Here is a 26615-nt window from a genome sequence, read left to right as displayed (position 1 = left end):
AATTTATAAGCAAACATATAAGTTTATCCAAAAACAACCATCCTTTGCCAACGGTAGAATTGCCAAATATATTGCCAAAGCGGGATTCAATGTTGTATATAACAAACCTTTTGCACTTGGTCCAGGAAGTAGACAATGAACTATCCAAAAATAATGGATGAAATAAGCGCGCTAAAAAATTGCACCCGGTGTAGCTGACAGCTGTATAGTGCATTTATATTACTATAGTTACAGCATCAAAAGGTAGCTAAAAATTCATGATATACAAATATTTCACTTTTGAGGAACGCAGAAGCCAGCACAAACGAGTACATCTACGATCCATCCATGAAAACTGCACCATGTTCAACAGATTTGATGAACTTCTTCAGCAACAGTACCACGATTGCGATTGTAAGTCCAATTGCAGCCAATGTGAACAAACGATCATCAGCATTCTGGACCCTTGCTTCTGGCCTTGGATTCGAAACCCTTTTATCTGAATCTTGGGGCAGCTGGTTGTTTGAAACACTAGATGGAATTTCTCTTGAAGCTTCGACACCAATAGGATGAGGATTTGCATTTGCCGGTTCTTCTTCAACAATTTGGTCAACTTCTGTTCGACTTTGAGGCCCCTCTCGGGCCGGCATCTCTGGATTTGGAGAACTAACCCGGCTCACATCTTCCCCATTTTCATGGTGTTGTTCTTCAGGGTCTTGTGATGGGCTATGTTGGGGAACAGGAGGTGCTTTGCTCAGCATATACTCATGTATCTGAGATCCAAAATTAAAATTAGCACAAGGAATTGCAGAAAACATGCACCAGCTAAAAACCAATAGAAAACAAATTTTACCTCATCAATAAGTTTTTGACGTTCAGGAGTTCCAAATCTTGGAGGCGCTTCACGAGATTTAATTGCCAATGCACGCCTCTCTTCCTTCTTGTAATCCAATGAGCCCAATGCGCCATTGGGATTGGTAGGCATGAATGCAATCAATGCAACTAAAGCCGTCCTTACTGATAAAAAGAAATTTACATCAGCCAGGTACGAACCTTGGGACATCATAGTAAAAAACTCCTCTTATGTGAGGAGAATTATATCTATATGAATATAGCAATGCCAAGTTTCCAATGCAACATAGACAGCACCGATATCTCAAAAGAATTATGAAGGCCACAAGCAAACATCTCGGGCAGCTCTATAGCTGGAGAGCAACAAGCGACATAATGCCATAAAACAATCAGTCTCTCATGTAACTCTAAAAACCACAAAAGGCATATTTGCAATATATAATGCAAGCTGTGTCCCTAATTTGCCTCGAACAAGACTTGCAAAATAATTAGAAGTAGCAGGGTACCAAACCAAAAAGGAGATGTTATTACCGCTCCAAGATGGTTGCCAATGTTCTGGATGATGATTTGATATGCTTAAGCAAATCTTGGTTTGCGTCTCAAAACGACCATTAGGCTGGCAACATAACGGTAAAACTTATGATAGACTTGAGTTTTGAAGTTTCAGAAAAGAGTGGTCAACAAAAATTAAAGCAAAACAACTGTAAAAGATATTATGCAAATTAATATGACAAAACAATCTAATCTATCTAAAGGGGGAAAATCTTACTGTCAACAGCATAAATGAAGGAGGTTTGAATGGATATTCAGCGGGCAACTGAATCCGTCCATGATAAATACCACCCTCAAATTCAGTTTCACAAGACCCTCTTATTGCAAACTGCCATTCAAAAATATTTTCCTGAAAAAAATTATCATATCAGAGTCCATTAAAGAAAACTTCTGGAAGACAGCAAAAACAAGGCAATGCTGCTCCACAATCAAATGCAAAGTTTAAATTAGCAAGAAACTAGGAATATAGATAGATCCAGACCATGTGGGAAAAATCATGCACAATACGCACCCTCATATAGAGGGAAAAAAAATTAAAAATAAAAGTGATGAAGAGCGCCTTCACAGTTCAGGTTCATATAGTACATATGATTCTGTGGGGAATGGGGAATGAGCTTATAGTACATATGATTCGGTGGGGAATGTGGAATGAGCTTGAAATGGCTCTAAAATAATCCAGTCACTCTAAAATGTTTGGTTGAACTTCGATAATGCAATGGTATAAAAACAAAAAGTATAAAAGAAAGGAACCACCCGATAATTAGTTTAATTTATCATGATAAAAGAAAATAAATAAGGAAGGAAACAAGGCCTCGCCTAGGAATATTTTTCCCATACAGGAGTGGATGGCATGATAAAGTTCAAGTCAACTTTAATTAATTTCATGTGGTCATGTTTTATCAACAATAATAAAAGGTAAATAAAGATAAAACTTCCACTAAGGTAAACTGTTAAAACGAAGGAATAAATAAGACCTTAATTTTTTCAGTTTGAAAATCTAGACCCTTTCAATTCCGTGCCTAGACAACTATCTTAGTCTTAACCAAGACCACGAAAATTATGACGCCTCTGATCTCCGTCACTCAAAAGGACAGACGCATACTTCTGATGAGGAGTCGGATCTACTGGTTTCTTTCAATGAGGAAATAACTTATGCTCCACACGCAGCCACAGATCAGTGAAGGCAGGCGTTCTGATTCTTTCTTAAATCGCAAAAAAGTCAAGATTCGCAATTCGGTGACAGCCACAAGCCTAATCAAGGAACTCTACTATATTGATGGGAGGGATAAGGTCTTCACTTTCACTGCTAGCAAAAAACGTTATTAATTGCAATAAATAGCTAGACACCATAACAAAAGGCTACCTCTAGAGCTTAATCAAACCCCATTGGTCGATAATTCCGCTAAAAGAACGTCGAATATGCGCACCGTGATTTGAAATTGAAGAACAAGATGAGAGATCCTGGACAGCAAACCCTAATAGAACAGGAACTCCTTGAAAGTATTAGTTTGAGGTGAAAAGAGATAATACCTCAAGCGGCAAGCTCATGAAATCATCTGAAGGGTTAGATTGCATCTCCTTTACCTCCTGTAGAATACGCTTCACCGCAGGGTTCTTCAGGTTGTACTTCTCCGCCATAATTTGAGACCTCAAACCACGTATACAAAGTTTGACGGGACAATTTATTCAATCAAATCCTGCACGGACACTATTGCTGCCGACTCCACCACGGCTGCCGGTTGAATACGACGGCAAACGCCCAGCGCTGGACAAGAATTTTTTTTTTTGGCCAAAGACAAGAATTCAAGCTATGCACATTTGAAATATACCGCACCAGAGGAAAACGCGTCAGAAAAGAGATATGAAAACGAGGACGTTCGCTCTCGGATTGACACGTCATGGGACGAGTGTTTTCTTACGTGCCGGTCTTTTATTGGAAATAATGGAGCTGGTCTTCCCTCTGGTTGGATCAAGCGAGTAGTTCGAAAGCAAATTATTATTTAAGCTACTTATATAAACTGCTCGCAAACCCTGCAGTGGAAGTAGGTTAGATCCCTGTAGGGAGCTGATAGTCTAGTCTACTTTAAACTTAGATAGATCTATTTAGTAAATAGGTCAGACTCAGGTTTAGACTTATTAGTTATTACAAGGCATATTTAGACAAACAGATCAGGCTTATTTTTATAAGACCTAGCTTACAAGACAACAGGCTTGACCTATTTAGTTTTTTTTTTTAATTTATACTATTATATAATATAATTAGGTGAACTTTATAAATTATTTATAAAATTACTAACTTAGCCATAATCCTAAGTTTCACATCCCATCCTTCACACACAAACACAACCCATTCATCAATCAATCTTTCACCTCTATATTTCTTTTTTTTGATCACTCAAGATGATTACGTTAGCTCACTCCCTCTTCCTTGATTTACGTTGTTCACTAAAGCATAATAATTGTAGTAAGTTTGTTTTAGTGATGCCCAAATGAAATATTATAATACTGCTAGAAAAGCAAGAGGTAAAATCTAGTTTTACATGCCACTTGTTGGTTTGGTTGATTTTAGAAAATATATCTTCTTAGTCAACATATAATTGGTTTTTCTTATTCATATTTGCTGAAACATTGTTGTTACTAAGTATTCTTTTTCCTTACTAGACTCTTATTATCTTATATTGTATGTGAGAATAGATCCTAAGCTTTTAAGACATAACGTAGGCTTTAAAATAGGTTTGAAGAGTTATACATAATTTGGAAACATGTGCTTTTAAGCCTATTTAAATACCTAAATTTTAAGTAGGCTTTTAAAAAGACTTTCAGACCTTATCAGACCTTTTGAAGATTCAGGCTCGAGCTTAAAAAAAAAAAAAAACCCTACATGCAAGCTCAGGCTCAGGCCCAGGCCCAGGCTTTAGATCTCTAATACAGGTCCAAGCCTATTTAGCTAAAACTTAGTCTAATCTAGCATATTTCCACCCTTAGTAAATATGATAATACAAACTAACATAAAATTTTTCTCACATACTTATTTTATACTCCCTTCGTTTCTTATTATAAGAGACATTTGATGCTCATAACATGTTCCTATATATAAGAGACACTTAAAAGTTGTCTTTATTTTTTTGTGTTGATTTTCTATTTTACCCATATTTATTGTCTCAAACTCACACTCTCCCTCCCTTCCACTTCTCTTTCTTTTAATAATTTAATTGTTCTCTCTCATGCTCTCTCTCCTTATTAATGAGGGCATTTTTGAAAAAAATTATACTTTTTATACATTGATTGTTCTTAACTAATTTTAACTATTTTTTTATCAACGTAATTCGGTTATTCGTCTCTTATAATAAGGAACGGAGGGAGTATTTTATAAAATACAATTGAAAATTTGTTTTCAAGATCATATCCCAATATAACAGGGTTTTTTTTTAAAGGCCTCCTATTAAAAGTAACTTTATTTAAGATACTGTTAATTACAAAATGTAAATATCTTTTTCAGTAAAAACTGGTTCGCTACGGAGGACTAGCTCCCTCGACCAACTCTTATTAGTATAACGGGCTTTTGCTAAACTCATAAGTTGACGAGTTGAGAACTGTGGATATTTAGGCAATGGGCTGAGTCCATTAAGAATGCCAGATGGGGTGTTGCATGGGACGCTGTGTCCGGGGACCGCCACGTATAAGCCCAATGATGACGCCGAGTCTTCGAGGAGCCTGCTAATGTTGCCCCCAGAAGCAACGTGAAAGTCATACACTTTCTGAAATTTGTCTTCCATCAGAGTATACTACGCGAAGAGAAAATGGAGGAGAGGATGAAGGCAGAGGAGAAGAAAATAGGGATTATAGAGGCGTGGTTGAGGAAGCACCGTCTACAGTTCACCGGAGCCACCAAGCACCCTTTTGTTCTCTCCATTCGCGACGGCACCATCGACATGGCTTCCTTCAAGACATGGCTGGTTCTTACCTCACTTCCCGTTCCGTGTTATTTGTTTCATTTTAATCATTCATTCATTTATACTTCTTTTACTCATTTGGTTTTCTGGTTTCTCCTAATTTGACTTGCTTTTCTTATGAACTGCCTGTGATTTTCAACTATGAAAGTGTTTGTCATGGGATTCAATTCACCTTCTTTATTAATCAGTGCTTAGATATTGACACGATCTTGAATTTACTGTTTAACCTTTCTTACCGAATGAGTTTTTGATGTTGTTTGAGGGAAAAATGTTTTTCCTGTTCCATCACGTATTTGATGATGCGATTTTGACTTTCTCTGGTGAGAATTGCTTGCGCCTCTTCGATTCATTAAGGATGTGGTTTTTAACGACAGAGGCTTTAACGAACTGTTTGAGCCTGGTTGACGTGTTTCTAAGGACACTCTTGTGAGTAAGGCCTGAAACTATTCATGAGACGTAAATTTTTCACGCATGCTCATGCAGGCACAAGATTACTTATTTGTCAGAGCCTTAGTCCCATTTGTGGCTAGTGTGCTGATAAAAGCGTGGAAGGAATCGGATGACAGTTCAGATATGGAAGTAATTTTGGGTGGAATGGCCTCTCTGGAGAATGAGATATCATGGTTCAAAAGAGAAGCCTCCAAGTGGGATGTTCCTCTTTCTGACGTCGCTCCTCAGCAAGCTAATATTAACTACTGCAGGTGAAGTTTATTATCCACCGATCATCTTTCTCAATTTATATGTAATACGTTATCTACTTCTTCTTCGTGATTGGATAATAGCTTGTGGAGTTCATCGCCTTATTATGTGGAAATGTGTAATTTTGAAGACAAGTTGGGATGTGTGAGTAGCATCTAGTCTAAGATTTACTACTTGTGGGGAGACGTTCTGGTATAGATTTAATGTGTTAGTATAAAGATCAAAAGAGATCCTGCTATTTAATCTCTTTTCATACGTACAAAAGCTATCCTGTCAGTGTGTAACTTGTGGAAGGAAGCGCTGCTTCATGCCATTAGACTTTGTTAAAAAAATGTGAGTTGTCCTTGAAAAGTTTCTTGTTCAAACTTGTTCTGTATTTGTAAATAAACCATGGCTGACATGTAAAGGCATGCTAACAAGTTTGTATATTGAGGTGGGTCTTGTAAAAGACCACATCTCTGCATTTGTTCATATTGCTTTGATCTCTATTTATTGTGGTAAATTGCATGCATTCTTTGCTCTGCCATGATAGGTTCCTGGAGAAATTGATGAGACCAGAAATGGAATACACAGAGGTTATAACAGCATTATGGACCATAGAAGCAGTGTATCAGGAGAGCTTTGCACACGTTCTTGAAGAAGGGTCTAAGGCACCACCAGAACTGAAGGAGACATGTGAGAGGTGGGGAAATGAGGGTTTTGGTCAGTATTGCCAATCTCTGCAAAAGATTGCCACTCGGCGCTTGCAAAGGGCTTCAGATGATCTGCTCAAAAGATCTGAACTTGCGTTGCTGACTGTTCTTGAGCTTGAAGTTGAGTTTTGGAATATGAGCCGTGTAAACGCCTAGAACTGTTGCACTTTCACAGAGACGACCCCTATGTTTTCAAATAATATAGTTACATCCTGATGCTTGGAACTAATGCCCTTATCGAATTAGTAACTACCCAAGCAAAAAGAGAAAAATGGGCCAAAATCATCTGTATATCCTGTTTTTCAAGAAGGTTAATTACGCCTGTTCATCAAAAATTGTCGTGCACAAATTAATCATTCATATATATAACAAGTTGGTTCACTTCACCGACACACACACACACGGATGTGTGTGTAAATGGTCAACTAGTAGATCTCCTGATGGTTAAAAGTTCTGACTTAGAGAATGAAGAGGGCTGTGGAGAAGATCTCTAACGCAAATAGCAAATTGTAAACTGCCGTCTGGGAAAGGACGCGTCTTTTAGTCACCAAGTGGATTTTCTGCCTCTCAATGCTGAATGCTGATCGATCACTGTGAGTTGGCATCTTGGCATCAATATCATAACCAAATGCCTTAGAATGGGTCCAATAACGTTCTACTATTTTTAATATATGTGGCCTGAGAGTGTTTTTGGTATTTAGATTTAAAATCTATATTAATATATTTAAATAAAAGGTATATGCAATTAATATGGAGGGATTCATTTTTTTGACACAAAATCCAAAGAGAAAAGTACTTCCGTAAGTTACTCTGCCTGCTACTTTATAAATAATTGGCTCTCCGTAACAGAACCAAGGAGAGGGCCACGTCGATCATATCGTCCCATTGACAACCTCGATAACCCTCTCGACAAAGGGACGTAAGACTTAGTCATATTTATCTTGGAATAATCGAAACTCGTCCTCAATCTATGATTTATATATGGTTTAATTCAAAAGGAAGAAAGATAAGAAAGTAATTATCATACTTGTCGTCCTAGCTGGATTTCCCATGTAGAACTCTTCAGACAGTTTTAGAACAGAGAAAGAGAGCCCAGAAATAATGGGAGATTGGTATCCATTCAGCGAGTTCGATTTCGAAGCTGTAGTTCAGGACAAATATAGTTCATCCAACAACGATTTCTGGACGGTGTCGTCAGATCCACTGGATCAGCATCATCATAATGAAGATAAAGGACTGAAAAACGTTAATATTTCTGAAGCAGAGGACTGGGGAGACTCGGGGAATTTCGGGTTCTTCCCCGATCATGACTATTCAACCCAAGAAGATTCCTTTTTATCCTTCACTAACCAACAGAAGGAGCAATTGTCGAATCTGGATTATGATTCGTTGGATAATCTCAGATTCGACATGGTCGTCTCTTCGCCGCTCGGTGACGCCCCCAAGTTTGATGATCAAATCCTAGCCATGGCTGATCTCTCCCGACCTAACAAGAATTACCAGGACCAGAATTTGTCTCTCCCTTTAGCTTCACTTGATCTTCTCAACAACTATGGTAATAGATTAAAGCGTTTATACCGCGAAATTGAGCCAGATGAGGATAATCAGCTTCAGCCTATTGATGATTTGAGAGAAAGGAAGAAGCTCTCAACAGAGGATGTGATGAGAATCGCCGGAGCAATGTTCATCCGATCATCGTATTCAGATCAATCAGAGGGTTTGGATTATTTAATTCCCCAACCTTATGATTGCTACTACTCTAGCCTTTCCGAAGAAGAAAAAGGGGACGTGAAGCTCGCTGAATCTCTTCTCGCTTCTGCCGAGAAAGTCGGGTTGGGTCAATTCGAACGAGCAGCCAAACTTCTTGACCACTGCGAATCACAGTCTTCCAAGACTGGGAACGCCGTGAAACGTGTCGTCTCATACTTTTGCGAGGCCCTCCGCGAAAGGATAAACAGAGAAACAGGAAGAGCTTGCGCTCCTCCATTTTCTCCGGTGGGAGAAATCCCTCGTCATTATCATAAATACAGAGAAAAGGAATTCACACTTTTCGATCCCGACAAGTCAATGCAGAATCCAGGCCCTACTATTATTGCATGCCACGTACAGCTTCCTTTCTGTCAGGTTGCAGTGTTCGCCGGAATCCAAGCCATCTTGGACAAACTAGGCGATTCAAAAAAGGTTCACATGATCGATCTCGGAATCAGAACAGGATTGCAATGGACCATTCTCATGCAAGCCCTTGCATTACGACGAGAATGCCCACTCGAGCTCTTAAAAATAACAGCAGTAGGAACAACAGAGAAAGATTCACTGAGGGAAACGGGTAAGAGATTAGCCAGTTTTGCAAAATCCATGAACATACCCTTTTCGTTTTATATAGTTACGGTATCCGACATGCATGAGCTTAAGGAAGAACTGTTCGAGCTAGACGGCGAGGAAACAATCGCAGTTTACGCCATGTTCGCACTGAGGCCCCTGATTGCAGAGGCAGATCAGTTAGAAGCGATGATGAAGGTGATAAGAAATTTGAACCCGATCGTGATGGTGGTGACCGAAGTGGAAGCAAACCACAACTCAAAGTCATTCGTGAAGCGGTTTACGGAAGCTCTGTTCTACTTCAGTGCATTTTTCGACTGTGTGGAGGAATCCATGGAAGGGGACGATCCGAACAGGACGGTTTTGGAGTCATTATATTTAAGTTATGGGATTAGGGATATTGTGGCGGCGGAGGGAGAGAAGAGGAAGATTAGGAACGTGAAGATTGAAGTGTGGAGGGCTTTCTTCGAGAGGTTTGGGATGGTGGAGGGAGAACTGAGTATGTCGTCGTTGTACCAGGCGGAGCTGGTGGCAAAGAGATTTGCTGGTGGGAGTTTCTGCACGTTTGACAAGAATGGAACTAGTTTGCTTTGTGGCTGGAAGGGTACTCCACTTTACTTTGTTTCTGTCTGGAAATTCCTTTGATCACAGCGTACGTGAATGAATTAAAATGCTTGTTTTGGTTAATTTGAAGTATCATCTTGTGAAGGATCAATATACATATCAAGTATGTGTAAGCTTTTGTTTCTGGTTCTTGTTGCAAAATATGCCTGCTTTACTTCCATCTTCATGTCAGTCTGATGCGCAGAGTTTAATCGCAAGACTCCAACCAAAACCCCATAATCTGTTATAAACATAAAAGCAATTAATTAGGATATCCATTGAGCTTATATGACAAAAGATGACTGATAGCATAGTGTAGGATCGTAGGGGTTGGTGAATGGACTTGCATGTACGTTATCAACAGGACTGTTCATTGATTAATTACTGATACACACAAGCAAACCTTTTACTCTCATCCGTTGTTGGTACCTGGTAATGAAAGTTGAGATCATAGCGATTACTGCAACGAAGGGGCCTGATCTTAATGTGGGCTTGGAGCATGAGGCAGTTATGTTAGCGGATCAAATGCTTATCGCAGGAGGAAATGTGTGCGTGCGTGCGTGCGTGCGTGCGTGCGTGTGTTTGTTTACAGCTGATTACCTGTAGCTTAGTTAACATAAGCTCTCGAGGTTGGCAGGTTGTACACTTGTACCTGTAGTCTCAATTGGTGTTTACTCCTCTAATTTTTTTTTTAAAAAGGGAAATATATGTCCACAGAAACGAGATGGATGAGCCCACATACATTGCCCACTAACATAACTTGCCCCATGAAGGTCAGGCCCATTCATTCATTACACCACTAAAATAACTCTTTCACTCGCATCATATAGTTCCTATGTGGGGCAAACCTTTTGTTATGAATATAAATTTATTGATATTTGAGGCTGATTTTTGCCATTCATGATTTTAATTCCCTTCATCAGCAGTCTTGGAATTAAGTTGAACCGTTTAGATGCTTTTATAATTAAATTTCTTTCAGACTATTGTTTAATTACTTATGAATGGTTTTCTGAGATTTTGTCGACAAGTCTGATGAGGAATGATATATAAACATTAAATTGTGCTTCATTCCCTGGTCATTTATTATCTATTAAGAGAAAAAGGACATCAAAGTGGCTGTAGTTTAGTGGTAAGAATTCCACGTTGTGGCCGTGGAGACCTGGCCTCGAATCCCAGCAGCCACACTATTTTTCCCCGCATCTTTCCAAACAAATTTGACAGTTTCCCTTTTTGATATGACAACAGAATACGAGGGCGCCACCACGAATTACTGGAATTGCTACCCTCCCTCTACTACTGGTTGTGTAATTCTATCCGAATCGCAAAAACAGATATTGATATTCAAATCCACTAATTGCTTCCAAAGATGGGAACTTCAAGGTCTGAACATACATACATATAGCCGGGGGGAAATGATAAGCGGTTTAGCTAATCTGAACACCAATCCAATTGTAAATGAAAGCCAATGATCACTTTTGCATGGGTTCGACGTATTCAACTGTTGATGATATTGTCAGATCCTATGGTTCTGGTGTGACATTCGCACTTGAGATGACCATTCACAGAGAACCAGATGCCACATTCTTACAAGAAAAAGCATACAAGCCAAGCTAAGAATCAATGTAAATTCGCGCTTCTCCTTCAAAAAGAAACATAATTAATTAATCCTCCTCGTTCTTCTATAAAAAGAGATCGCTTCTCAATTATTATATCACCTGTTAATATACCAAACAAAGCTGCGTTAAACACAAAAATCCAGTCACAAAATGGCAAGCAGTGTTCGTCCTGCTGGAGCTCCCGCCAACTCCGTGGGCGCTGATCAGTATATGAGTGCGGCTCAAGAAGTTCAACCCCAACCCTCTAATTATAGTAATCCAAACAGTCCTGTTGCTGCACCAGATCGTTGTTATGACCTTTATCAGAATACTGGGACGCAGTATATTAGTGGGCTTACTACTCAGGTTGGAATAGTGAAGGGCCACGGTAATGGAGCCACCGTCTATGGCTCCTTCGTCGTTCGTTAGGCAACAACCCAGAAATATGCAGACCTGCGCAGGCACTCATGGATATATCTTCCTACATATGTATTCAAATAAGTGATTTGTATCGATGCAACCTTCACTGTAATTGTTTCTTAATTAAATAATTAAACTTAATGACCTTTTGTTCCTATGAATGCTTTGTTGAGTTTATGGAGTTCTTCAAACCGATCGTGTCTTGCTTGAGAACAGAGGGAACGTTTGGTGGAAATAGAAGGAGGGAGAATATGAAGAAAGAGGGAGACTTTTGGTCATTTTCTTCTTTCAAAAGAAGGATTTCATAAATCATCTCTGACCAGAACAGGGCATATTTGTATACCAACTTTATAATTAAAATAAACTTTGAAGAAGATGTTACGTGAGTTAAATGTTGTTAAAACTTAAAACAACTCAGATCCTCTCTGCAGAATTCAGAACGTACGTTCTCCTCTGCATCGCCAAAGCCATTCACAGTTCCAGCTCCATCTCGTCATATTCAAATCCTAAATCTTGTGAAACTCTGATGTTGATTTTTTGTTTTCTTTTTTTAACTTCGAACCTGTTTAGTCCTCAGATGCATCGAAGGGCTCCCAGACCTCGTTCAATACTTTGTCAACTTGATTTCTATCAGTCGTTGGACACAACCTAGCTACGGTGTGAACTGTGAAATGTGAATTCTATTAGAGCGTAAGGAACAATGATGCTGCGTCATCTTCTATATCAGATTCCCAAGACTATTTGTCACACTTTCACTTTATCAAGCATCTTTACATCTTATCAGCAAAAGAGAAAAGATTCTAAGACCAATAATATGAGCTTTTGCATAGATTCCTTGAACTTTTAACTTATTAAATCCCCACTTTTTGGAAAGTAGGATTTATATGAACTTTTGCAGAACCCTACTTGATCCGCACTTGATACCATTTTCATGGTCCTACAGGCAAAAACTTAATCATCACTTGTCTTCTTCCGCACAGACACCAAAAACCTGCAACTATAAAATCCGGCTTCCACTAATCACCCAAGACAGATAAGTCCAGAAGCGAAAACAATCTCAAGAATTGGGTGTTCTAGAACTACGATACATATAATACGCCAATGGCTTTTGCGGGATATCCAGGCATGAGTGGGGCCTACGGTGCTCAACCTCAGATGCAGCCTCAATTTCAACCACGGATGCAACCTCAATTTCAACCCCAGATGCAGCCTCAATTTCAACCTCAGTACAAGCCAAATGGTTATGGTTTTCCTGGAGCAGGACTGCCTCCTGCTGCTGCCTCTGACCAATACCACAATTCCGGCACCGAAACCATCCAAGGCGACACTGTTCAGACAGGAATCTTCAAGGGTCACGGTACCGGAGCTAAGATTCAGGGCGGCTTCACCGCTTCCGGTGACATTAAGTAAATTACCAAATATCGATCGCTTTGTAACGCACGAACATGGAAGGGGAAGCTATATATCAACGCAGTTGAAGATGCGTGTCATAATTATTAAGCATGTTATGTAGTAAATAATTTCTGCGTTAACAGGATATTTGATTTATTATAGTCTTCTTATGATTCTCAGTGAGATGCCAACCCATTATATATGTGTTATATGGTAAGCGAAACTAAGGAGTTGTAAAAACAAGTTATAAACGTAGCTACAATGGAGAAAATGATACCTACGTTATAATTATTATCAACACACACACACACACAACATAAAATTTATACATAGCTACTACATATAGATGAATGATATTATCTCTATAGTTTTGCGTAACTCATTAATTTTTCAAATTGTTTCACGTATTTTAATAAGATTCAAATATTAAAGAAATGAGTATGACTTTTAAAAAATAAAATTACTAATTACCTCTTATAACGTGAAAAAAATATTTGAAATTAAAAGAAAGATATTGAGAATGAGTGTTCTTGCTCTTTTTCTTCAATTATAATTCTTTTATGCCCCTATCCTAACTCTCCTCATAAGAGGGACTACTCATACACCGAAACACAATACACACACTTCCCTTCCCTTTAATGATATGGGGATTTGATATAATTTGCACAATTTTGAACTAGATGGCACTCTATATATGTTTTATAAAATATCATTCTGCAAAAATTTTACGTTATTTTATTCCCATATATGAATTTAATTGGATGGGACCATAATCATATATTACACCCGATCCATGTCAAAATATGTAATTTTGTTTTTTTTAAAAAACAATCATTCCTTTAAAATTTCTTTAAATATAAATTACTTGCATACGAGCTCCTTATTCATTAATAACAATAAAAAGCAAAATTATGTTATTTCAAATACTTTTTTATTAATTAATTACATTTCACTTAAGTAGAATCAAGCTAATCTACTGTATAGTTTATGCTATGGCTATCTAGTGGTTTTACGTACCTTTACTTTTACTCAAAGTTAAACCATATAAGACCATAAATTCATAACCTTAAATGATAAATATTTTTGAGTAGATATAGTACCTGAAAAATTGCTATCCGTGAAATTAATTACTAATCAAATAACATTTACAGATCATTAAATGAACCAGAGAGAATTGGTTCGTTCATTCATGATCTGAAAAGAGTTGCTCAGCTTTGCATAGATTCCTTTAAACGTTACTTAAGAACATGGGTGCAATTATGGAATGTATAATTCTGAATTGATTCCGAGGACCAAATTAATTAAAGAAAGCAAGAGATAAAATGGGAACCAAGCTGGCAACAGTGGTAGAAGACTAGATAAGTCTTCAAAGTGATACTAAACAAATCAATGTCTTTTTCTTTTTGGGAACCCAAAGAAAAAAAGGAAAAAATTATTGTAAAGCAGGATTAATAACAAATCGTGATGAACATTGCAGGTTATGGCCAAGGTTAACCAAACTCGACCCATGCAAAATTGCTGCGTTTCTCTACTCCAAAAGTTGTCTAGCCTTTCATTTTATTGTAAAGTCATAAACAAATTTACCAAAAGTGAGGTCTAATAATAATCCAACTGAAATAACAATCGTACATTATCTTCATAGCATATATTATTTCTTAATTTCTATTGATGGATTCAAACAAACTGTGTCAGAAGCCCACTTGGAGAGCATGAGATGCCATAATAACTATACAACTAACCAAAAGATAAAGGCGAATGCACATTTGAAATTTCTGCTAAAGTAGACGCTTCAACTTTCCTTTACATCCTCCCTTGCAGACATATATTCCCTGATCGCTACACGACACGATCACTATATTGGTGCTCAATAATCCCTTAAGCATCGATCTATAAAAGGGGTAGAAACCCCAGTTTAACATCAAGAAGTTGAAAACTTGGACCTGTTATATATCATCATCATCATCAAGAATGGCAGGTCTGAACGTTAATGGCTATGCAGGAGTTGGTGTAGGAGCTCAGGCGCCATATCCTCCTCAGCCTCAATATCAGTATCAGTACTATCCATATGGCGGTTACCCTCCTCAGCCGCAGCAGCAACCACCATATCCTCCTGCATCTGCACCTGTCCCCACCCCGCCTGGGTCCCACCACCAGAACTCCGGCACTCAATCCATTGGCGGCAAGACTGAGCAGAGCGGCACCTTCAAGGGCCACGGCACTGGAGCTTCCATCCAGGGCGGCTTTACCGCCTCCGGCTCCATCGCCTAAGCTCTTTCGTGCATGCCTATCCTATATCTAGCTGTTCTATCTCTACTCAATCCTGTGTACTCTATATATAATGAATAAGAGCTCAAAGTTGGCCACAAAAAACAAAACAAAACAAAAGAGGTCAAACTTGATTATTAATTACCTATTCACGTCCATCATGAATCACGTATTGATGTTCACATTCATTCTGATTCTAGTTTTGATTTGTTGTTGCCGTAAACTCTATATGCACAACATTTCACGACTGTTTTTTCCTTGGAATGAGATCATTTTATGAATTTTAATTCTGCTTGGCGACTATATACATAATACACATTTCGGTAAATAACACAACAATTTTCTGCTATATATACATATATATATATATATATATATATGTTTATGAACCACAAGCATATGATGGCAGTGACGAACCAAAAGCATATGATGGCGTACTTCAATAGTTCCACACACACACACACACACACACACACACACACACACACAAGTGCATACAAGTGGAAGACACGGATGAAAAGAAAGAAAATAAGGTCCTCGATTACAGTATAAGTATCCTGCCTGATCCTCATTATAAGTTTCAAATAACTAATTTACAGATAACAAAAAATTAACTAAATTAGTTAAAAACAATAAATAGGTTAGAAATAAACTTTTAATTTGTTTTCAAATATGTCCTTATAATAAATAAGAAAAGGGACAAAAGAGAATGTGTGAGAAAATATGATAAAAGAGAAATGATTAAGGACAACATTGGAAAAATACATTAAATGTTAAGAAAAATTCAAATTAAAACTTATAAAATAGACTACACTTCTTTTCAAATTTAAAGCTTGTAAATAAGACGGGAGGAGTGTATCACAGCATTCGGTGATTTGATAATTAGAATACAACTGGAGAGACACTATCGCGTATGTAAATGCCAGCCATGAGCGAGGCCAGCGAGCCTTTGTTTGGTGACAAGTCTTTTACTGGTTTTAATTTAACGAGCAATTTCCAGAGATTCTGATAGTAGTCATAGTACATTCTGTGGAGTTACTGCGTTCGGAAAGAAGACAGCCCTGTGATTATATAAGGCCTTTGATGTATAAGATTCCTAAATATATTCAATTACTTTCACATTGTAATATGCTCTTTTCGTCATATTTATAAGATAAAGAGAAAAAGTTTTTTAGACCTATTTATAAGTCATTTTATTAAATTTTTAATATGAATGTACCATTTTATCATTTATTTATTATGATATAGATAATTATTTTCATGAAATATGTATATATTAAATATGGATAAGTTAAAAATTTATTATATTTTAATAGAAAATTAAAGTAATTTAAGATTTTTCTTAATTTATATAACACATAGAAGAAGTTCTTTATAAATAAGATGAGAAGAGTAATAAATTTTGCCAGTCTTCCCTAGTTGTAACTACTATACACGCTGCAGATTCGTTGGGGTGGTGGAGATCATGCCACGTGGTCGAGGCAAGAGAAATAAGATGAATATCACAGATCAAGCACCGGCATAATCCTCACCATTAAAACAATCCAACGATAACAAAATGCTCGTACCAGGAACCCAGCTCTAACCTCAGGGGGACCGGATTTTCCTAATTTCCTCCCCTAGCTGGATAGAACGCGATACCTTGTGGATGGTATGGAATTTTCCTCACCGTCCATAATTAATATTCGTATCACTTTAGATTTTTTTTCATCATACTGCAGGAATATCACCAGCTTTAAATATTGCTTAATGACAAGCCGAGCTAGCTACAGAAAAAACCAGCAGCTTCTGATCCATTTTACTAAAACGATCCAATTTCAAGTTCCAATGGCAGGTATTAATGTTGGTGGCTGTCAAACCATCAGTGGCAGCACGAGTCAACATGGTGAATACAAGGGCCATGGCATAGGGGCCCGTTCCCAGGGCTACCCCGGCGGCAGCAGCGGCCCTACTCCTCTTCCTGGTCCTGTTATTTCTGAATTGCCGGCAGCCCCGGCGCCGGCACCGGTGCCAGCACCGGCAGTCACTCAGTCACCACAGCAGTTTAACCAGTATTATTACAATTATGGAACATCGATCATCGAAGGTGACACCAAGCAAGATGGTACCTTCAAGGGCCATGGCATCGGAGCTTCTGTTCAGGGAGGTTTCACTGCTTCTGGCGATATTAATTGAAGATCTGTATCTTCTTAGTTTTGCTAATTAAGGCTCGGTCGAATAAAAAAAAAAATGTAACGACATATTAATACATATTGCCTGTATTTAGTTTCTATTTTTTCATAATGCTAATGATCTCACGTTAGCTCTTTTACCCATTTTGTGGTCATCAGATACGTTGTAATATAATTATATTATAATTTTTCACAACGAATAAGATATTAAAATATGGCTTGCAATATAAATAAAAGTTATATGGATGACATATTGTCAATAATACAATTCTCCACGTACAGTGTTCATTTTTTCTGGCTCCATATATATATAGAAGCCTTTGATAATTAACTCATAACTTCCATATATTTAAGAGATCATAATGAATAAATTCACAAGTTAAAAAGAAATAAATCTAGATATTTGAAGCACAATTTAAATTAATACATAATGCATCTAAGGAGAGATATATGTAAAATTTTATTAAATATTCAGCATGTATATATTAGGCTGGACATCTTTCTTTTGTTTTTGGACGTCAAGGTTGCAGATGATTGGAAAAAACTGTTGCCGGCCAAAAAAATTAGAAAAAACTGTTGTAATTCTCAGTGAAGAAAAATACCTAAATTATATATACGAATTCACATATGAAGCAAAAAAATTTTAATCATTATCAATTTTAAATCGTAAATTTCAGTATTTGTCTAATGGCATGATATTTCACTCTAATTATATGCCTATTAACTTCGGATTATAATCAGAAACCAAATCGGTTTAAAATTCAATTTACTTAACTCAGTCTTGGGACCCAGCATAGTATTAAAAAAACATTTAAATAAACAAACCAACTAATTTACAAACCTCTCGCCGGATCATTTGTTTTGCAGCATTTTTTAAAAATGATTTTTATCCTACCAACCCAATACCTGTATGTATGTATGTACTCCTCCGGTCCTTATTATAAGACTCAATTTGACTTTTTATTTGGTCCTAATTATAAGACCCAATCCATTTTGTCTCTTATATTTATGCATTTTTTTCCAAGATAATCCTTCTAATAATGATAGTTTTAGCCAATATACTTAATTAGTAAGGATATTTTAGGAATGACAACAGTTATTTATTATAAATAACCAACTTAACTTACTTCCTTAATCTCCTCAAATAAGTCAATTGGGTCTTATAATTAGGACCGGAGGAGTATGTATGTATGTATACATTATGGGACTTATGCATAAATGCAAGAATTCAGATCAGGGTTTTGGGGAAGTTGGGTAGACGTAGATTTGCCAAATTTAGGAAGAGAAGGAGAAATAACTCTCGCTCTTTTTATAATTTAATAGAATTCATTCAAATTTACCATCTTCAAATTCAAAGAACCCAAATGCGGCATGCAATAATTAACTCTTGTTTATTTTACTACTTTCGGTCCTAGTTATAAGAGCTAGTTGACTAATTTGAGGAGATTAAGGAAATAAGTTAAGTTAGCTATTTGTAATAAATAGTTATTGTCTTTTTAAAAATATTCTTGCTAATCAAATATATTGACTACAACTACTATTACGAGAAGGACTACCTTGGAAAAAAAAGTACCAATATGAGAGACAAAGTGGATCAGGATCTTATATTTATGACCAAAATAAAAATCAAACGAGGTCTTATATTAAGGACCGGAGGTAGTATTTTAATTAGTGAGACTTTGAAAAGATTAAAAATGAAAAACGAATCTAAAAACCAAAATAATCTCAAAAGAATAAAAATACGATTCCACTCCCATTGTCTAAAAGTCCCGATTATTCTTTTTATGTCAGCTCCAATTCACAGAGTCCTGATTCTAATTCCTTGCCCACGACATAGCTTTCATCCTCATCCATCAAAAGACACACACAGATTCTGATTCCTTGCCCATAAAATAATAATAATAATAATAAAATTACTAATATTAATATAATTATGGCCCTCACATGCAATCGGCATTAGGTTCCTTGTCCATACCTTTAACCGTGTCACCAGTCTATAAAAGGGAAAGCTGCCGGTAATCCCAAAACAAACTGATCAAAACAAAGAAGAAAGCTTATTATTATATAATTGTAAGACTCGATCGTCACTACTCAATATGGCCGGCGTCGTCCACGGTGTTGCAGGTCTTGCAGTTAGCGTTAGTGGTCAAGCTCAGCAGCCTGCGGCCGCCCCGCAGTACGGCGGTTACAATCCTCCTCAGCCACCGGCTCCGACTCACACTAATTCTGGAACTAACTCCATTCATGGTGATCTCAAGCAAGACGGTACCTTCAAGGGCCATGGCACTGGAGCTAAGATCCAGGGAGGTTTTAATGCCTCTGGTGACATTCAGTAATTCATGATCATCATCATATATAAATCTGCGCACTGCTGAGTTGATCTGTCTAAATAATCAGTATTGAAATAAGAGCTTCACCTGTGCATCATATTTGACGTCATTTTATACATCTCTCTTGGTTTATTTTGTTTTGCCTTCTTGATTTAGTTTTTTTTTAAATCATCCTTCACCTATCATAGAAGAAACTTACATATTCATCATATTCACCAAAAGATCAAATTAGCAACATCACATTGGAAAAAAAGCTTAAAGAAGTGTTCAATATCACTGGTTTAGAAGGTCTTGAGGCGTTCTTGGTTTAATTTATCAATTTATTAATTTATTTACTAGCTTAAACATAAGGAGGAATAATGAGCTAAGAATTACCCTAATTACTGTGAAATCGTATCGAAGTTTCTCTTCCACCAATTCAAAGTCATTTCTCATTTTAACAAATAAAACGCGGGCGTGATACAAATTTTTGTTTTTTTGTTTTAAAAACAAATTAACTTTGCGCTATACGAATGTTGAACACACGGGGAGAAATCTAATTAATGAAACATAAGAGGTTGGAGTTTATTGAAAAAAAGACATTTTCTTACCAGGAAAAAAAAATTAAAGTATTAAAGTATCATATTTAAATAATTATTAATATTCATCCAACATGAGTACTATCAATGTTTTAAGAAGTTTACTTATATTATAAATCGATGAAGTTTCACTTATCCAATATTTCAATAAAAAATATTGAAACTAGTATTTTCTTTGATAAGCCAATCAATGGCTGTCAGTTGTTAATTAGTGACCGATCGATGCCAATTGTGGACGGGTCAACTACCTCAAGTGATCTGTCCACGTCCATGAAGCGGTATTTATGTCGTTTTACCGAAAGCCCAACCCGCTTTTATTTATTTATTTTTTTTGAAAAAATCTCAAGTCATTCTTATATCAGCTGCTGTCAAAATTTCGGTAACCAGCAATTTTTTTTTAAGATTTTTTTAGCACTCACAATGTAACTCTTATAACAATATTCATATTTTCAAGACCTTGCGGAAGAGAGGCCCTTAATTTATATCTTATCAAACAGTTCCTACTCCTTAATGCAGACAGATCAACATTACAAGTTAATTAGCGTCCATTGTTGACAATGCACCCGTTGCCGTTGCCATATGTACTGCCACTGTTGTAAACAAAATTGCCACCGTTGTTGTGATAGTAAGGATTATTGTAACGGTCGCCGGAATAAGCGCCGCTGTTGTAGTTAACGTCTCTGAAATCTTGAGAGCCTGCTCCGCTGTTATTGAATGAGCCCTGAGTTCCACTGTTGTAGCCTCCGGCTGATCTGCTCGCCCGGGCCTGAGCCTCGTTTTGTCATCAGCTCCGATTCCGTTTGATCTCACCGGCCATAGAGTTCCTCGATCACTGATATCATATTATTACTTTGATTCTTTCCTGGCTTTGATCGATCGGTGTCTCGTCTCGCATGCTTCGCCTGCGTTTTATAGATGCAATAGCTAGAATATGTACTGTTTCCTTTCTTCAGCGCGAAGCTTTGTGGTATCTTTTTTAATTTCTCAATGCACGTATAGTCACGTTCCCGATTCCATCTCTCTAGCTAATCACTGCCCAACTATATGGTTATTAGTTAAACGACCACTACGTTGATGGAATAAATGTTACTGTTGTGTGTGGAATTCATTGTAAAATTTTTACAAGATTGGCCAAACATGCGAAACGTTTTGCTGTATATTCCTTCTCTGCCTGCTTTTTTCATCACTCTTTTAGATCCCTTTTCGTTTTGACGACAGAGGTTTGAGGAAATAAAGAAACAAACAATAGAAATATATATATATATATATACTCCTCCGGTCCTTAATAGAGGACCTAATTGTTAAGTTGGTTTTGGTTTTAAATCTAAGATCCATTTCTCATATTTATCAATTTTCTCTAAATTACCCCTATAGATACTCTCTCAACCACAATCAAGTAGAAGAGGAAGAGGGGTTATTAAGAAAGATGATTATGGTATTTTAAGAAAAACATGTCACATTTCTTGTAATTAACTAACTTACCTAACTTTTTAATCGAATCAAATTAGTTAAATGGGTCTTATATTAAGGACTGAAGGAGTATATATAGAGAGAGTCTGTGGATGTCGCATTCATTCTCTTACGCCACCAATAGAGCGGCCTGCGGAGGCATCCTCAGAGACAAGACTAACCTGGTGGCGGAAGGCTTTCTCCATAGAATTGAGGAAGATGACACTCTTACAGCAGAACTTTGGGGCTGACTCATTTGGATTGAAACACAGGCTTTAGAAGCATATTCTTAGAAGCTCCTCTTCTTTCTTTTTTGCCCCCCCGACCAGCAGCCATAGCCTCTTTTACTACCTGAGATGAACCTCTTATTCATATTAACTAGAAATTTCTCCCTATGCGATGCACAGATTAACCTATATGATTATATTTCAAAGTTTAATAAATTGCATTATCTAAGATAGTTTAAAATTTACTTCTAACAGGAATATATTTTTTTATTCATTTTAATGGAATTTGAATTAGAGATACAGAATTTATGGCGAGTAGATAAAAATTTGAAATTAATTATTTATTCCTCTATTTAAGCCTCTTATTGACATGCTATTTAATTATGACACTCCCCATTTAATTATTAATATACTCAAATTTCAATTAAGATATTATTCAAATTGAAAGTTAATTATTAATTTCTTTATTTGAATCTCTATTTGAAATTGCATTTATTTATAATGTTTCCTATTTAACTCAATATATTTAAATCTCAATTAAGATGTTATTTAAATCTCATTAATTAAAGATATTCGGATCTTATAATCTCATATCCGACCCATTTTTCAACGAATTGGGTATTACAAGTTTTCAAGAATATGATTGATTGATTGATTTAATCTACTAAATATTAAAGATAACACTTTTAAGAATTATTAATTACTCATATTGAGCACCCGTTTCCAACATACCATCTGATTTACTAATGAAGTTTTCCCCGTTGAGATCCTTCGCATCACATGCATAAGACTGATCTCATGCAGTAGAGGGCCCTCTAAACAATTGAAACCTTAACTGAAACGATATTTTTATTTAGAGGAGGATCATCATGATGAATAGCCTCCTGATTACATACCGCGCACACACTATATGTAATAATTAAGGATCAAACCATAGTAATTAAAGGGCCAATACTAGCTAGCAGCTAGCATTATCCTTTCTATGATGATCATACAGTTCTTATTGATTATTCCCTTGATAATATAGATAGATAGATCACCAACTTGTGTTAATTAGCCTCGATTGTTCACAATGCTTCCGTTGCCGGTGCCATGTGTGGTGCCACTGTTGTGAACAAAGTTGCCGCCGGCGGCGTTGTGGTAGTAAGGAGAATCGTAACGGTTGCCGGCATAAGAGCCGCTGTTGTAGTTGACGTCTCTGAAATTTTGAGCGCCTGATCCGCTGTTATTGAATGAGCCTTGGGTTCCACTATTGTAGCCTCCGGCTGATCTGCTGGCCTGAGCCTGAGCTTCGTTTTCCCGCATCATTGCCAGAAGCCTTCTCATCGTCTCAAGATCCGAGGCCATTTGATCTCACTGATTGCCTGATATGCAGTTTCTTTGTTTTTCCGATGGCTTTGATCGTCTTGCTCGCTTCGCCTGCGTTTTATAGATGCACTAACGAGAATCTGTACCGTTTCCTTCCTTCAACACGAAGCTTTATGGTATATATCTTTTCTCCCGTCGCTACCCAACTACGGCTAGTTGATGGAATATGTGAGTGTTGTGTGTGGAATTCATTATAAAATTACAAAATTGGCCAACCATGCATTCGACCCGTTTTCCTTCTCCTGGCTGCCCTTTTTTCATTCTGTTACTTTCACTTGATACTTTCTTATTTTGAGGAGTGAGGTTTGGAGAAAAGAAAGAAACAATAAGAACATTTTTGACGGAAGCATAAATAATTAAGACATGTGGCAACGAGAGGGAGCAGATAAAAGTTTTGAAATTGGTAGGCTGGTCATCCATATTTTTCTTTCTTCCTTTCCATTTTTTCTTTTCTTATACAGCTACATATAGTATATTATCTTATATTCTTAATGTAAGATTTAGTTTCAAAAATTGTATTTCTTTTCTTTAACAACTCTTATATTACTGCATGTAGCCACTGCTGACGTAGAGGGTGACATATTTCTGTGACGTCAGTCACACTCATGACAAAAATTAGATGGCAGGAAGTGTAAAGTTTTAATGTGGAATAAATTAGGGCTCAAATTAATTTCTCTTCCTTTAGCACCGATGATAAATGATTCTCATACCCACTCCATATAAAAGCATATGATGCCTAATGTGGATAGGAGGATTCTTTAATTTCTTCTGCGCATTGATTCGCTTAATGATGCCTAAAGTACCTCTCGTCTTTGAATAAAATTTAAGAAACTTTCTTTTTTAGGTTCATCTAAATCTACTGGACTGAACCCTTACCATAACAAATTACTATATCTGCAATATCATCAGGCATTGAAACTAACTGGCATTAGCAAGGTTATCAAACTCACGAGTTAAAACAAACTCTTGATAATAATATAAAATCGGATCGTAAACTCGAATCATGAACTCGTAAGAGTTTACTTTTATTAATAAACTGGTATTTAAAGTGTATAATCAAATAATTAATATATAAAAAATGAGAACAATTTCATTTAAATATATTTTAAATTTAAATAATTGAAATTATATCCATCAACGTTCATATTTTATTACATTTGACAAAGAAATTTCTATAAAATATATAAAGTAATTAAACCTAATCAAATCAAAAAATTTAGCACGAGTTTAAGAGCGAGTTGACACGATTTTGTAAGTTAAAAACGTAAAAACGATAAACTCGGTAAACAAACTCATAAATTTAATCGAGTTTACAGTTATCACGAGTTTAAGACCGAGTCGACACAATTTTGTTAGCTGAAAACGTAAAAATATTAAACTCAAAAAGGTCTTGAGGCGTTCTTGGTTTAATTTATTAATTTATTTACTAGCTTAAACATAAGGAGGAATAATGAGCTAAGAATTACCCTAATTACTGTGAAATCGTATCGAAGTTTCTCTTCCACCAATTCAAAGTCATTTCTCATTTTAACAAATAAAACGCGGGCGTGATACAAATTTTTGTTTTTTTGTTTTAAAAACAAATTAACTTTGCGCTATACGAATGTTGAACACACGGGGAGAAATCTAATTAATGAAACATAAGAGGTTGGAGTTTATTGAAAAAAAGACATTTTCTTACCAGGAAAAAAAAATTAAAGTATTAAAGTATCATATTTAAATAATTATTAATATTCATCCAACATGAGTACTATCAATGTTTTAAGAAGTTTACTTATATTATAAATCGATGAAGTTTCACTTATCCAATATTTCAATAAAAAATATTGAAACTAGTATTTTCTTTGATAAGCCAATCAATGGCTGTCAGTTGTTAATTAGTGACCGATCGATGCCAATTGTGGACGGGTCAACTACCCCTAGTGATCTGTCCACATCCATGGTCAATATTGGAGGATAAGTAAAGAGGTATTTATGTCGTTTTACAGAAAACAAATAAGTATAGCCAAATCAAAAAAAAAAAAAAGGACCGTATTCTAGCAAATTCGTAAATTTTATTTATAAGTTAGTCTCTTATATGTAATTTTGTCAATATCAAACAAAAACTTTCACTCTCGATTCACAATTTTTGCTATATAGACTTGATATTCTCGAGGATTCATAAAACATGAACTTGAAACGTGGAGGACAAAAACCTCAGCCATGATGCAATATTCGCTTCTCCTGTATCTGTTTTGCTAGTTGTTCAATTCATTTGGACTTTTGCTTCCCCATTTTGGAGGTCAATTCTCCCTCCTGTAATATTACGAGTAGCGTTGGATATATTTGGAGCGCATACTTGATGGATCGGACAAAACCCAAAAGCCCAACCCGCTGTTCATGGGGTGCCTTTTTACTTCTTTTTTCTCAACGGGAAAATTCCAAAAAGAGAAACAAAAAAAAAAGATTTCCAAAAGGTGACCTGAATCTGTAAAATTTCAATTTTTAAATCAGTTATAATGATTAAATTAAAATTCTAATAGTAAATTTACAATTTCTTTTTTTGAAAAAACCTTAAGTCATTCTTGGCTGCTATCAAAGTTTTTTTAAATATTTTTTTCAGCATTTATAATGTAACTCTTATAACAATACTCATATTTTCAAGACGTTGCGGAAGAGAGGCCCTTAACTAAAAGGATATATCTTATTAGTAACAGTAACATGAAAGAGGAGTACCAAGAACCTGATCCTGAATATTACACGGGACAAACACACTATATATGATTAAAAAACGAACCACTAATTAAAGGGCTAGCTAGCAACACCACCACCCTTTCTATTATCAAACAGTTCCGATTCCTTAATACAGATAGATCAACATTACGATCGAGTTAATTAGCGTCCATTGTTGACAATGCACCCGTTGCCGTTGCCATATGTAGTGCCACTGTTGTGAACAAAATTGCCACCGTTGCTGTGGTAGTAAGGATTATTGTAACGGTCGCCGGAATAAGCGCCGCTGTTGTAGTTAACGTCTCTGAAATCTTGAGAGCCTGCTCCGCTGTTATTGAATGAGCCCTGAGTTCCACTGTTGTAGCCTCAGGTTGATCTGCTTGCGTAAGTGATCCTCGTTTCCCGGCATCATTGATTTCAACTTTTTAGTTGTCTTGGATTAAATAAAAAATAAAACCA

General features: G+C 36.6%; 2 protein-coding genes and 1 long non-coding RNA gene across 3 annotated transcripts; 2 read left to right on the top strand and 1 right to left on the bottom strand.

Annotated features, from left to right (window-relative positions):
* Nucleotides 1-43: 43 nt before the first annotated feature.
* LOC114747963 (ubiquitin-conjugating enzyme E2 32) lies at nt 44-3151 on the bottom strand. The gene is made up of 5 exons (XM_028936320.1): nt 2914-3151; nt 1601-1732; nt 1363-1447; nt 833-996; nt 44-752 (listed from the first exon to the last, which is right to left on the bottom strand). The coding sequence occupies exons 1-5, from the start codon at nt 3019-3021 to the stop codon at nt 315-317; spliced, it is 927 nt and encodes a 308-aa protein (XP_028792153.1). The 5' UTR covers nt 3022-3151; the 3' UTR covers nt 44-314.
* Nucleotides 1461-26538, top strand: LOC114747965 (uncharacterized). The gene is made up of 3 exons (XR_003740427.1): nt 1461-1534; nt 24754-24759; nt 26527-26538. It is a non-coding gene; the product is annotated as an uncharacterized LOC114747965 (long non-coding RNA).
* On the top strand, nt 5142-6956 carry LOC114747964 (probable bifunctional TENA-E protein). The gene is made up of 3 exons (XM_028936321.1): nt 5142-5339; nt 5820-6037; nt 6568-6956. Exons 1-3 carry the CDS (start codon nt 5184-5186, stop codon nt 6881-6883), a joined length of 690 nt encoding a protein of 229 aa, XP_028792154.1. The 5' UTR covers nt 5142-5183; the 3' UTR covers nt 6884-6956.
* Nucleotides 26539-26615: the final 77 nt, after the last annotated feature.

Source organism: Neltuma alba, unplaced genomic scaffold (genome assembly GCF_004799145.2).
Source record: "Neltuma alba isolate B1F8T4 unplaced genomic scaffold, ASM479914v2 tig00005526_pilon, whole genome shotgun sequence".
In the NCBI taxonomy this organism is placed as follows: Eukaryota; Viridiplantae; Streptophyta; class Magnoliopsida; order Fabales; family Fabaceae; genus Neltuma; species Neltuma alba.
The sequence above is the reverse complement of the archived record's forward strand: the minus strand, read 5'-3'. Positions and strand labels throughout refer to the sequence as shown.

What these genes read in the sequence shown, in the direction of transcription:
- LOC114747963 (XM_028936320.1), bottom strand. Translation starts at nt 3,021, where the DNA reads ATGGCGGAGAAGTACAACCTGAAGAACCCTGCGGTGAAGCGTATTCTA. An exon ending in TTGGCAACCATCTTGGAGCG is followed by an intron (nt 997 to 1,362) that starts GTAATAACATCT and finishes TCTTTTTATCAG; the next exon opens with TAAGGACGGCTTTAGTTGCA. An exon ending in GTCAAAAACTTATTGATGAG is followed by an intron (nt 753 to 832) that starts GTAAAATTTGTT and finishes TTTGGATCTCAG; the next exon opens with ATACATGAGTATATGCTGAG.
- LOC114747964 (XM_028936321.1), top strand. Translation starts at nt 5,184, where the DNA reads ATGGAGGAGAGGATGAAGGCAGAGGAGAAGAAAATAGGGATTATAGAG. An exon ending in CTTCCTTCAAGACATGGCTG is followed by an intron (nt 5,340 to 5,819) that starts GTTCTTACCTCA and finishes ATGCTCATGCAG; the next exon opens with GCACAAGATTACTTATTTGT. An exon ending in GCTAATATTAACTACTGCAG is followed by an intron (nt 6,038 to 6,567) that starts GTGAAGTTTATT and finishes CTGCCATGATAG; the next exon opens with GTTCCTGGAGAAATTGATGA.